We start from the raw sequence: 15,030 nt of genomic DNA on the forward strand, positions 1-15,030 counted from the left end.
GATTTTGTTCCAAGATTGATAGAATCGTACTTTATTTAAAAGGTTGGAGTAATCTCTGTTTGAATCAATTTGAAACGTACCCTTTTAGCATCAGCATTCTCCCATAGTCAAGATGGCTGCGACCTCCAATCCCAAAACCAAAACCGAACCGGATCTGAGTCGCTATTACAATGTTGTGACAGCAACAGGCCTTGGATTCCAGATTGGTGTGGCTGGGGACACTGCATTCCAGTTTCTTAAAGCCTTATATGCTTCTCCCAAAGGTGTTAGTACCTTCCACCGCCTTGGAAGCGCGTGCCAGAACGTGCGTCTCCGACCCTATGCAAGCATCCTCCCCGCCATTGTTGGCAGTGCTTGTGCTCTTCACAAGGCCCACGACAAATGGCTGCGCCCAATCCAGGATATTCAAGACACACAAAAAGGTACCCCGTGTACGTGCTTCCATTGCAAGTTCTTGATCAAGTGTTTTTCTTGCTACTTTTCTCAATATAAAATTGATTTTTCAGGTAAAAAAGAGCAAGAAAGTGCACTCATGCAAGTATGATTATAAATTATGAAATCTTCACAAGATTTAAATCTTAAAGTTGTGAGATTTAATAGAAATTTTATAAAATTTGTAGAGTCATTTAAAATTATAAAATAAAAAATTTAAAGAGTTAAATTGAAGTTAATTTAAGAATATAACATAAATGTGGAAACTAAGGTGCAGTCGACTTCACGTGAAGTTAATACTTGAGAGCTGTTAAATGTGAAAATTCAAGTGTAGTCGACTTCCCGTGAAGTTGATAGTCGAGAGTCGTTATATGAAAATTTAGTCAAATCATCTAACGGCTCTCAATTATCAACTTCACGTTAAGTCAATTGCAGCTGCGTTTCCACCTTTAATAACTAAATTATAATAAAAATAAGGTGGAAACTTAGGTGCAGTCGACTTCACATGAAGTTGATATCTGAGAACCGTTAGATGATTTGACTAATTTGACTAAATTTTAATCTAACGGCTCTCAAGTATCAACTTGAAGTCAACTGCACCTGAGTTTTTACCTAAAAATAAATAAATTTTGATAATTTTTAACATTTCCTCTCGTAAATTTAGAATCCAAATTGTCTGTAATTGTTATGTTTTGTGTTTGTTATTTGAAAAATTGCTTGTGTATGTACAGTTGTTTTAACGAAGGATCAATCCCTGAAAGGGTGGTTTTGTGAAACTGCCTATGCAACTGGCTTGAATTTCCATTTCGGGCTTATTGGGGGCTCCGCCTACCACTTTCTCAGAGCAGTGGACGGCGGTGGCTTCCCCCGCCTCGGCTGTGCGTTCCGCGCAGTGGGCCTCAACACGCTGGGTGTCGCCGGCAAGTTTGGTGCCTGGTCCCTACTCAGCGACACCTTAACATATGCATCGTCCGTTGCTTTCAAACGGAATTATGATGACTCATGGAAAACTACCATTGTTGCTGATGCTGCTGCCGTAGGGCTGCTCTCAGCCCGCCGTGGCCTCCCTGCCGCTGCTTCCTTTGCCGCCCTTACCGGCGGTATGGAACTTCTTCTCATGGGGCTGGACCATTGTCTTCAAGATAACCAACCATGTAAACAAAAAGGTTTATTCTCTCTTATCAATTTATGTTGCATAATACATATGCTTACTTATCAAAAATGCTATTTTTAGTTTTTTACACCAAAATCAACCACTAATATATTTATATTCTAATACATATTTAAAAATATACACTAACAATTAATTTTAGTAACTAATTATAATATATCCGAAATATAATTGTTTTCTTATAAATACTTGATTTGTTATTTAATTATTATATCAGTGCACAGAGAATATTTAAGAATTTTTTCATATTATATGCTAAAAATAAGTCATTATATAAGATACCTAACTAATAATCATGGAAAATTATGATTATACTATTAGAAAAGATTTGATTATTTTGCTGTTACATTTTTTTATTAGTTCTAGAGATGAAAAACTTTGTTAAAATAATATGTCAAACAATAATAAATAACAATAACAAAGTTTTGTCTCACTAGATAAAAAAATAATATATCAAACAATATGTATAAATATATGAGTTTAATTTAGTGACTAATTTTCTTTTTTTTTTCAAAATAATATGTTTTATAGCAGCTTGATAAAATAGTTTGTATTTCCATTATTCAAAACATATCGATGTTCGTAAGATTGTGATTTTAGGTGGATGATGGATCCTCATAAGTTGCTTAATCCAAATGAGTTTATTTATTTATTTATTTTGACTGATATGCTAACATATTTGAAATTTTTGATGTCAACAATAAGCATGCAAAGAAGGGGTAGAGGTAGAGCATGTGGATTATAATATTCAAGATATGAATCCAACTCAACAAGCTGAGAAGACAAACACAAACATGGTTGAAGAACAAGACAATGTTGGAAGCTAAGGCTATGCATTATTTTGCATTATTTTTATACAAAATCCCAGTTATGTTTTTTTTTCTTTAGTTATAAGAATGGTTTATTTCAAAAAATAAGAAATGATTTTCTTATTACTCTTTGCATATAATACTACTTTACTTTGGTTAGGAAAATCTTTAGTATATTCATGAGACTTGAGAGTATGAGGTCAGTTGGCATTCATAATAAAATATATTTTTTAAGTTTTTTAATAATTATTTAATAGCTTATATTTAATTTTAATTACAAATTCATATTTTATATATTATTTAATTATAAAATTTATTTTTTATTTTATAAATTATTATTTTATTATTCATCTATCATATTTATTAATAATAAAAAACAAAACCAATAACAGATTAAATCTTCCATTAATCGTAATAATTTTTTTGTCAATTCTAATCCATTAAAATTTTATCTTTAATCCACTATATTCCTATAGAATTGTGAAATCGTGTTTTTTAAAAAAATCAATCCATTTGATTCACAAAACAATCTATTGAATTTCAGATTTTTTATAATTAAATTTAAAAATTTTCAACCGGTTTTCTTGCTGTCGAGTAATATCTCTTTTGGCGGGGTGATTGTGAGTTGAATTTTTGCAGCAAAAGGAACTGAATGAAAAAGTTTGACGATTAAATAGACTCTTAATTACTCTTCAAACCCTTCTCATCCCTTCCTTTTCCTTCTAAAATCTCAACTCAGATTTACACCCTTTGCGAATAATACAGCTTACAGAAAACAGTGAATATATATTAATCCCATGTTCAATCGATTGAATCATAAAAACGTAAAATTCAGTCGATTGTTTTATGAATCAAATCGATTAATTTTTTAAGAAATTTATTGATTTTTTAAGAAACAGAATTTTACAATTCTATACGAATATAACAGATTAAAGATAAAATTTTAATGGATTAAGATTACTAAAAAGATTATTATGATTAATGGAAGATATCATTTGTTATTGTTTTTGTTTTTTATTAGTAATAAATATGATAGATGAATAATAAAATAATAATTTATAAAATAAAAAATAAGTTTTATAATTAAATAATTATAAATAATTAATTTGTAATTAAAATTAGATAAAGACTATTTAGTAATTATTAAAAAACTTAAAAAACATATTTTGTTATCCGACCATTTAATAGTCCAAACGTTCCAAGACCATCAAATCCTTTAACGTGTTACATATCTAATTAATCAGTTTAAAAAAAACTAATAAAAAATAGAAAAATTAGTATTGATTTTTTTTCACACAATACATTTATCTGTCAAAATTGTTTTTCATAATATTTATATTTTAAATATTTTATATATTTATCTTTTATATACTCATATGCATGATAAAGTAGGTTATTAAATAATCTATATTGTATGACTCCAATTTATATATGTGTATATATGTGTATATATGTCATATTTTATTATGGATCAAATTCGAATTAAATAAAAAATAAAGTTAAATATTTATGTTAACTTTTATCATATCTCGATGATATGTTAATTGTTCTTGCAAAAGAAAAAAAGTTTAATAAAAAAATCATATAAAAAAATATTGATATAATTTTTAATTGTACAAATTTTTTATTAAAATATGTTACTTTTATTATATTTTAAATATATTATTTTAAAAAATATATACTATTTAAAAGAACATTTAAAATTTATTATTTTGTATTAATAATATTATTAAAAATATATTATTAGTTTTTCTTAAAAAAACATTTTATTTTCTTTGGTTCATCAAATAATATGATAACAAAAATATTTTACATAACTAGGTCTATTAAATAAATATTATATTCATTTATTTCTATATTGCATGCAAAAAAATAACTAATGTTTAAAAAAGTTAATTACATAATTTTATCTTAATAAATTATAATAAGTGAATAAAATGAAATGTTGCATATATATATTTTTTATACAACAAAAAATACTTTTAATTATATATTAAATGGAATAATTATTTATTAGGTTCGTTCTTATACAAATAAGAATTTTTCTTAGTTTTATATCTGTAATATTTTATACCAATTAATTTCAAATTTTAATTACCTTTTGAATAAATTAATAAAACAGTAATACGAATAATTGTATAAAAATAATAACAATAATAAATAAATTTAATTTATCTAATAACTTTTAATAATAAGTTAATTTTTAAAGAGTATTCTCCTCTCTACTTTGTCTGTACACTAGCTTTAAGGTAATTTAATTTATCTAAATACAAAGATTGTTGCCACTAAGAAGCACAAATGGCCAAAATCTGTGCTCAACGAAGCTTGTGACTTCAGTAACTTGCTATCTTCCCTTTGAAAGAGGGTTTGCTTTCACCACATCCTTAAACTTCTTCTCTTCGTGTTCGGTCCACAATCGCCTAACGTCTTCCCCTATCTTGTGTAAATTCCACATGTAAAATGCATCACCCAATTCTAGCTTAAGTTTAGCCCTTTTCTGAGCAACATGAAATTGGATACACTCAACAGAACCTTGAAATTGGCAGCCACATGAATCTTTTCTTCCAGCTCCAATTGGATCCCTTTCGATAAGATTGGTATTCACCTTTGCTGCTGGCCATATTTGGTTTCCAAACCATTTTGAATCACTCTCAACAGCCATGCCAGTCCATTCAGGAACTTCAGCTTGATGGGCTGGGCCAATAGGAATGGGCACGGTGGCAGGTTCATCAAGTGACCATCTCCCGTAACCTCCCTTTGTTCCTCCAGCATGTGATTTCTGGTCAGTTTTTAATCTCTCCCTAAGATTGTAGTTTGCCCCGACCTGATCATCATACATGCAAGGATGCATCCTTTGACCCTGCCAACTAGGGTGATCACTTTTCAGAAATACAGCTTCCCGGAACAACAAAGCCTGCTTCCAGATCTCTTCACTACCATATGACTTCCACTTTGACTTTTTGGGCATTGAACCCATTGCAGGATCACAAGGATTCTCAGCCTTATCAACAATCCAGTGCAGCATTTCTGACATAGACTCTCTCTTCCTCTTTCGACCACAGCTCCCCTTATTAATACTATCTTCATCGCCACTATCACACCTCTTGCCACCATCCGAAACTCCAGTCAGGCTGTTTACTGCATCAGATGTATCCGCTATTGATGTTTTACTTCCATTCAAATGGTTGAGTCTATCCATTGCATAATTACGGCTGCATAAGTTTCCAACACTAGCCACATTTGTCTTCCGGTACAGTGAGTTCAAATCAACAATTTTTTTGGAATCACTGAGCTTTGGATTCAAGCACCTATCTCTATTAGTTCTACACAACTTTCTCCCATCTAGTAAGTCGCATACACTCTCCACCATGATAAAATTATAAAAGAATAAGAAAAAAATGATAAAATTGTGAAAGAATAGGAAAAGAAAAGAGGAAGAAATTTTATTGATTGTTAATTGAATTGAATTGAATTATAAAAGTAAAACTAAATATATACAGAGCATTGGTCTATAAAAGATAAAAATAAATAAAGATAAGATAAGAACAAATAAAAATAAGATAAAGATAAGATAAAATAATAATGATTAAGTGTTTGTTTGGACGTCATTATTATGTAAAAAAAAAGATATATTTTCAATGAAAAAATATCTTAAAAAAATATCTTTTTTTTTATTTTTTAGCGTATTTGGCAAATTTCTAGTAGTAAAAGTAAAAGTACTAGACAAATAAAAAAAACATCTTTTTTGAGAAGTTGTAATTTACAATCTTTTTCTTTAAAAAAATATGTTTTTCATGTAATAAATGAACAAAAAAGTATTTTTATATTCTTATACCCAAACATAATTGATAAATAAAAAGATCTTTTTGTATGAGATATCCAAACATAAAATTATTTTTACTTCTCTATAAGATCTTTTAAAAAAATATAACTCGAAAAAAGATTTTTTCTTAGAAGGTCACCCAAACAAGCCCTAAGTGCATGTTTGGGTGCCATTATTTTGATAAAAAAGATCTTCTTTCAATAAAAAAGATATTTTTTATTTTTCAGTGTGTTTGACAAATTTCTAGTAGTAAAAGTAAAAGAACTAGAAAAATAAAAATAAAAACATCTTTTTTAAGAAGTTACAATTTATATCTTTTTTTTTTAAATATTTTCCTTAAAAAAAGATGTTTTGTAATAATTAATAGACAAAAATATTCTTACTAAAATTTTAAAAAGACACATTTTATCTCCTTTCTCTCATGAATGAATGTACTATATATTCAATGTCTCTTTCATGCCTTGAACCTCAGAACCAGGTTCCAACTCAAACCGCAGCTCCTCTAGTAATCTCTGGTTCTCTTCATGCTATCTTTTTTTTATCTATTTTATGTTTTCAATACGTATATGAAAAGTCAATTGACTATCTCATACAAAATCAACGCAACTTTTATTTTCTTTTGCTATAATCACATGTGATATCTTTTATTTTTGTTTTTATTTTTATAGATGGATTTATATTTTATATAATGTTGACCTTGGCTTGATGTTTGAGATTCAATTGCATTGAATCATTAATTTTCAGTGTTATGATTTTTTAAGAATATGTATTTGATATTTTAGGAGCATTATTATGTAATATTTTGTCAAATTCACTATTGGAAGAATCATATAATATTTTGAGATAAAATCTTTAATGATTTGATATAAAATATAATCATATATAAATATAAAAAAATATACTAGTATCAAAATATTAAAAAGTAAAAAATCTTAAAGATATAACATATTCATTTAGCTTTTGTGAAATATATAAATATAAAAGTTGAAAGTTAAAATATTATTGTTTTTCTACACACCCAACAACAAATCATTAGATTCTTTTCTTTTACCCTTTCTTTTTCATATTGTTATTATTATAAGCTTTATATTACTGTACGTTATTATTATTTGCTTTCTTTTACCATTTTTTTATATTGTTATTATTATTTGCTTTCTTTTCATATTGTCTCTGTCTTCATATTACTTTATGTTTTTGTGTTTTTTATTTTTTTTATCATTTTGTCATTATTATTAATAATTTATTTGTGATTTTTATTTGGTTTTTTATCATAGTATTTTATTTTTATTTAGTGTGTTATTATATTCACGATTATTATTTATATTACAAGTTATTTTATTAACGTTATAATTTATATAGTATGGCTCCAAAATCTTTAGATAGGCTTGAACAACGTTTTAAGGATATCGTAGCTACTAGTTATAGTGCTTGGGCGCCATCAAAAGATTCAAATCTTGAAAAATTTAATCAGAACAATGAGGACTTTGAGAATGGAGGTGAAATGAATTATACAAATGAATTTGTTGAAGAAGACATTGTTAATTATACAGTTGTTCAACGCCCTACTAGAGAGAAAAGAAGGAAGACTTCAAACAAAAAAGTTGAGAAACGAACTGAAATAGCATCTAGATTACAAGACTCACTTGATCGTATTTTGGTTGGTCTGGAGTCAAAAGCTGCAATTAAGGGAGATGATCCTTACTCAATAGAAAATTGCATCAAGTTGCTACGCAAATTACCTGGCCTAAAACCATATAGTCCACAGTTCTATTTGGGAATTAGATTAATAGCTAAGCCATAATATAGAAAAACTTTTATTGCATTGAGTGATGATCTCAATCAACAACTTGGATGGCTAAAATCTTTTAAATTGGATGACATGAACCGTCTCTAAACTTTTTTTTTTTTTTGCATGAATCCTTATTATCGTTATTGTTGAACTTTAATTTAGTGACAATGTTATAATTTGTATTTTGATTTTATATTTTGGAACTTTATTTAATAAAGACATTGTGAATAATATTTTTTGCTTTGTTATCTTATTTTTCATGTTAATTTAAATTATACAGGATGAGTGATTACGAAACAGATAATGATACTGAATATGAAGAACATGAAAAAGATTACGAATCAGTTGCTGTATTAGCTATTTGTGGGGTTGCCAATTATTACTTGCGATATGTCCTCAAACAAGAGAAAAGGACTTCAAAACTATCAGGATATCAATGGCTATTAGAATTAAAGGAAAGGAATGAAATGCGATTTTTTGAACAATTTAGAATGAGAAAATTAGTGTTTAACCATTTATGCAATGATTTGGTTCTCAATTATGGCTTGAAATCCACACATGTTAATGGAGAAGAGATGATAGCAACGTTTTTATACATGCTTGGGCAAGGAGCTTCTTATAGAATGTTAGAGGAGCGATTTCAGCATTCAGGTGAAACTATATTTCATCAATTTCATCATGTTCTATCATGTGTGAAGAAATTGGCAAAAAATATTATTAGACCTATTGATCCTAGTTTTGGAGACACACCTAAATATATTATGGATAATGATAGATATTGGCCATATTTCAAAGATTGTATTGGAGCTATAGATGGTACGCATATAGCCATTCATGTTCACCAAGATGAGCAAGTACGATTTATTGGTAGAAAAAAAAATATTACAACAAATGTAATGGGTGTGTGTGATTTTAATGTGTTTTACATTTATATGGGTTGGTTGGGAAGGTTCTGCACATGATACAAGAATTTTTATGGAGGCTCTTCGAACAAAAAAGCTAAATTTTTCACATCCGCCTGAAGGTTAGTTATGTCATTTAAGTTTATTTTGAGGTTACATTCATTTTCATGATAATATGTAGCTTGATTTTTGTATATTTTTTAATGTATTTCAGATAAATATTACTTAGTTGATGCTGGTTATCCAACTTTTAAGAAATTCTTTGGACCTTATCATCATACAAGGTATCATATTCCACAATTTAGACTAGCTCCAAATTTTAGATAAAACAATGAAAAGTTCAACTATTGTCATTCAAGTTTAAGGACAGAACTTGAAAGGACTTTTGGAGTATGCAAAGCAAGATGGAAGATTGGAAAATACTACAAAACATGTCATTAAGAGCCAAATTTAAAACCCAGCGTGATAACATTGTTGCATGTTTCACCCTTCATCATTTTATAAGAATGATGAATTCTGATGACATAAATATTTTGCAAAAGTTTGAAGATATTGTTTCGTTACAAGCCAATGAAGATGACGGGACTACTATAGGAAATGGATCAACAAATTCTGAAATTAATGAATGGGAAAAACCAACCCAAGAAGATATTCATGCAATGGAAGAAATAAAAGACAATATAAGAGATCAATTATCGAATTAAATAAATTAGTATAAATAATTAATTTTCTTTTATTATTATTAACAAACTCTTTTATGATTGAATGTCCTTTTAAGTAATTTTATTATTATAAAGTACTTTTGTATTTTTGTATCCAAATAATAACATCTTTTAAATAAGTACTTTTAACTAAAGTATCCGAACATAAAATCACTTTTACTTTTGTAAAAGATCTTTTAAAAAAAGATCATTTAAAAATGATCTTTTTCGAGAATAGCGCCCAAATAAGTCCTAAATTGTAATTGAATTTATGTATTCTCTTGGATTCAAGGTTCTGAGAATCGGACCGGTCATTGAACCATTTTAGTCACTAATTCACTGATTTATTGGTTTAATCGTAGTTCAACCGGAAAAATTATTTTAAAATAAAATAATAAATAAATTATAAATAAAATATAATTATAGTCTAATATAAATCTTAAAATATTTTTAAATTTTAAAATACTACATGAAATATCATCAACCAAAACCATATGACTTTATCAAAATACAAACTAAAAAGTTAAATAATAAAAAAAATGTCTAAATATTAAATGCCAATATGAAAATTTGTTCCCAAAAACTTGTTAAGTACTCAACATTAGAAGCCATTAGTTTCAACTTTAACAGAATATAAGTTCGTGAACAATTAGGGTAACTCCTGGTCTCGGGCTGCAGGGCACCTTCTTCGCTTTATTTAGTAAACGGTTTATCAATGATGACTTTTCAACATTAGGGTATCCAACTATTTCAGCTCGAACTTTATCGAATCTTTATAATTTTATCATTGATCGAGTTATATACGTATTGGGTTGGAAAAATTGTGTTCGTTAAAAATTCAATCAATTGGATGCATAAATTAATGAGTAATGCTGGGGGGCCAGCAATTTTTGTGATTGTTAGCCATCAACTAGCCATCAATGATGATTTGATGGTGTGAGATTGGTGTGAGATTTCATTCAATGGCTCACCTTCCTCTGCTGGTTACAGGCTAAAATTCAACAAAACTGCTGGTTCCCTAGACTTTTCCTAAATTAATTGATTGAAATTTAGGTTTCCCAAATTTCAATAGATTAGAATTAATACACAATCGATTGAATTTTGCGGTATGTGAAATTTTCCTTATTCAATCTATTGGTCATATTACTCGATCAATTGAAATCATTAAAGTAATATGAATTTAGTTAATTCAATCGATTGATTCTGTTACTCAATCGATTGATTAGAATGATATATGAAAATTTAATCGATTAGTATAATAATTCTACAACAATCAAGATTGTGTATTTTAACATGTTTGTCACAATTTATGCCAAAATTGAAATCATAATTCACCTAATATAATGTCTTGTAGCTGAATTGCGTCCTAAGATTTTTATACATTGTTTTACTCGCATCATATCTTTATCCTTCATATTTTTATATCGAATCTTGTGTGATTTAAACCTTTGACTTGTAAATATGTTTGATGTAATGTCCTCTACAAAAATAATAGTATAATAGTCTCTTTTATTTTGAAGTAAAAAAAAAAATTAATAAAAATAATAAAATAACTTTAAAAAAAAAAGAAATCATATTTTACTTCTTCAAAAACTCTTAATTAACTTCTTAAAATGTTAAGTTTTTTTTTTTAAAAAAAAAACAGTACCAAATACTACGTGTAATATATAATCCAAAAATAAAAAAAAAGTAACTTTTTGCTATTTCTTAATTGGAGTTTTAATAAAAATGCAAAATACATATATTTAACTGGGACTATTTTAATTTTGACTCTCAAAGTATTAGTTAAGGCAAAAATGTAAAATACAAAGTACAACGTTACAACTAAGATTACACTAATAATTTTGACTCACTAAAGATTGGATTCCACTATTCCTGTGTCAAAAAATAAATGAAAAAAATAATACCTTTTTCACAACAAATTAAGGAAGCAACTAATACAAATTAGATAAATATCCTCAATGCATAAAACTAAAAAAAATGATGGAGTATTGTATGTACTCAAAACAAGGATCTAAAAATTAGAACTTACTAACATTAGGGTTAACATATATATTGTAGTGCGTGATACCAATTACATTGAATTCCTTGTTAACGTGTTGCAATATAAAGTGTTCAACTTCTTCATTCACTGCCACAGAAAGTTAAAGATTCAAGTGTTTATGATCCCTTCATAATCCCCTTCTTGAGAGTGGTAACTTGTCCTTGAAGCAACTCCATTGTTCCTTCCCCTTTAAGAGTTCATCATCAGTGAGAATAGTGGAATTCATCATATTTTGAAGCAACTTGGTTGATATATTTTATTAAGATGTAATGTTTTTATAGGGGGAGAGAAAATGTTTTAATTTTACAAAATAAATCTTTGAAAATGTTGAATTTTTGTGGTTGACTTTTGTCAACTCATAATAAATTCTATAAATTTCTTGTATGATAGTAAATGAATTGGATACTTGTTAGTTAAATCTTCAATTTCCAAAATAATGTTTTGCTTAGGGTTGCTCACAAATTAATTTTCAATGTATATTAAAAGATATCAAGCTATAACAGCAAAAAACAAAAAACAAAATCTTATAGATGAATAATATATAGTGTTCCTAATAACAAGGTTATTGTTCATCATAAACTTTAAAAGAAAAAAAAAAAACTGTGCAATGCAAGATCAACTAATTAGAAACTACAGCCACAACAAAGATAGAAAAAAGAGAGCATTGAGACCAATGCAATAGCTTCAAAAATTGACACAATTTTGAAAATCATATCATCTATGAAGGAAAGTGGCCAACAAAGCTTCTTCCACTTCAATGAAGACATTAAAAATTTCCAACTCCATGATTTCTTCCTTAGCTTCTTGAATAACCATGTCTTCTTAGTAACTATGTCACTTGATCCTCTCTCCATAATAATAACAATCTCTATATTAATATTATTGCTATATGAATTTTGCTTGGATACTCATAATGAAAAATGATTAAATATATAATAAGGAATAAAGCAAAAAAGACTTAGGAGAATCTATTAATATTAGTACCACGTGGTTGGTTTTTAGGCCAATATTTCATTCTAATTCAATGGACTAATAACAAAAGATGCCCCAACTAACTGATAAAGAGTGTAGAGAATATTGTGGCAACTATGAATTATTAATACTAATAAGGAATCAAGTTTTATGCTTGACAAGATTTGAGTCGGTGTTCTGCTGATGAATTTTTGTGTAGGTTCTACCGAAAGCTCAAAAAAGCCTACAACTTTAAATCAAAATTTAAGTTCGATATATATTCCATTCAAATTACACAAAGTTGATGTATTATGTTCATAATTTTCTTAAACATTGTCTAATACAAAATGAAATGAAAAATAGGCAATTTCTAATGTCTTGCCCCCAATCCTAGGCATTTTACCCATGTTTCACACACACACACAACACACTCACACACACAACCAGATTTGAACCCGGGTGCAGCATTGTATGAGGCGGACAGATATGCCAACTGTGCTGGGCCTCAGCTGCCTAATGTCTTGAAATTAAACAGATATTTAAAAGAATAAATTATTTCTCTTACCGAAAAGAATTGCATCCAAAAACAAAATCCAAAAGAAATAGCCCAAAAGGGTGAGTCAATACAAAATATAAAATTATAAATACTATAAATCTTATGAAGCCCAAAAAGAGCCCATTTCATACAATCCAATCAATTTGTTTTCATGACCTACAATTAAAAAAAAATCTTGAATACCCAAAAACAAAATCTTAAAATCTTGAATACCAAAAAACGAGCACAAACAATTATGTGCTTATTACTTATTAGATGCGTCATATTTATATAAACTATTAGATTTGATTAGATGAAAATTAAAGGTTAATATGAAAGAAGAGTATTGATGGACTCTAATAAATACAAAATATCCTAGTACATAAAACACATATTTAGAAGAATAAATATTTTTTTGGTAATAAAAGGGGCCTAGGCCCAAGGAAGGAAACACATTAGCCCAGAAGGGTGAGTCAATACAAAATATAAAATTATAAATACTATAAATCTTATGAAGCCCAAAAAGAGCCCATTTCATACAATCCAATCCAATCAATTTGTTTTCATGACCTACAATTAAAAAAAATCTTGAATACCCAAAAACAAAATCTTAAAATCTGTGTGAAGGAGGATGAAGATTAGGCTGAGGCTTTGAGGGTCAGGATTGTATCCGGGTCAGGTGCGGGTCTGGGACTTGATGCGGGTCAAGTAGCTTCTGTTGCTTTGGGCCGGCTCGTTTGGCTGGCCCAAGCACACGTCCAAAAAGAAAAGTATGAATTGTATGAGTCATCATTAATTACTAAATGCAGGTTTCAAAAGATACTATGTGTATATGGGGTGATATTAGTTTTGAATTCTATGATGATATTACTTAGATTGGACTTGTCACTTTGGTATCAATGGAGATGACAATGAATTGATGATGATGATGGCGGTGTTAATATTAAATTGTTTTTCTATAATGACTTTGTCTTTGTAAACACTAATTAAAAGATTTAGACTTTGAATTTATGTTTATGATTGCGTTCAAGGCGGAATATATATTCTTCAGTACGCCCAAAGATCTCTGTACATTTTTTTTTAGTATTACTATCCAACCAAAATCAAGAAACTCTTCAATTAGGCTATTTCGTTTATAGTTATGAGAATTGAATCACCCTACCAAAAAACAAATTTATGCTATCATCTGAATATATAATTATAAATTATTTAGTTAAATTTTTTAGGGTTAAATATAATTTTAGTCTCTAAAATAGAGGTTGAAAATTTTTTTTTTATCTTCGATCTTTTTTGCCTACAAAAAAGTTCTAAAGATTTACCTTAGTTCTAAAATCTTTTTTCGGAAGAAAATACACATCCCCTTCTTCCCCAAAATCAACGAAAAGCAGAAGCAAATTCAGAAAACTCAGAAAATCATCATATGCATCTGCATCTGCATTACCCCAAAACTCAAAAAACCACCACCTCTCACCCACTACCACTCCATCATTTTCTGCATCACCCCACCCAAAATTTAAAAAATCATCATCATCGTCATCATTATAAAAATTCAGAAAGCAGAACTCAAAACTCAAAACTCAAAAAAACAAGAAAATCATCCTCATCATCATTGAAACTCAGAAACATTAACAAAACTCAAAACTAAAATTCTTCCTCTTTCGTTAACAAAACTCAGATGTAATTACAATAATAAAAAATTCTCAAATTTGTCTTCAATTACAAGAACAAAAAATTTATAAATATAATTACCAAAAATTCTTCTGAAAAACGCTGCTGGAGGACGCGAGGAACATGAGGGCGACCACCACTTCTTTGACGACGAGGAACACGAGGGCGTGGGCCAGACGCGTCGCGACGAAGCTAGAGCTCAAGT

The 15,030-nt window shown here is 28.5% G+C and overlaps 1 protein-coding gene across 1 annotated transcript; it reads right to left on the reverse strand.

Annotated features, from left to right (window-relative positions):
* Positions 1-4,756: 4,756 nt before the first annotated feature.
* LOC130934908 (AT-rich interactive domain-containing protein 1-like) lies at positions 4,757-5,782 on the reverse strand. The gene has a single exon (XM_057864430.1). It carries the CDS (start codon positions 5,780-5,782, stop codon positions 4,757-4,759), a length of 1,026 nt encoding a protein of 341 aa, XP_057720413.1.
* Between the last annotated feature and the right edge of the window lie 9,248 nt (positions 5,783-15,030).

This window comes from Arachis stenosperma, chromosome 6, assembly GCF_014773155.1.
Source record: "Arachis stenosperma cultivar V10309 chromosome 6, arast.V10309.gnm1.PFL2, whole genome shotgun sequence".
Taxonomy (NCBI): domain Eukaryota; kingdom Viridiplantae; phylum Streptophyta; class Magnoliopsida; order Fabales; family Fabaceae; genus Arachis; species Arachis stenosperma.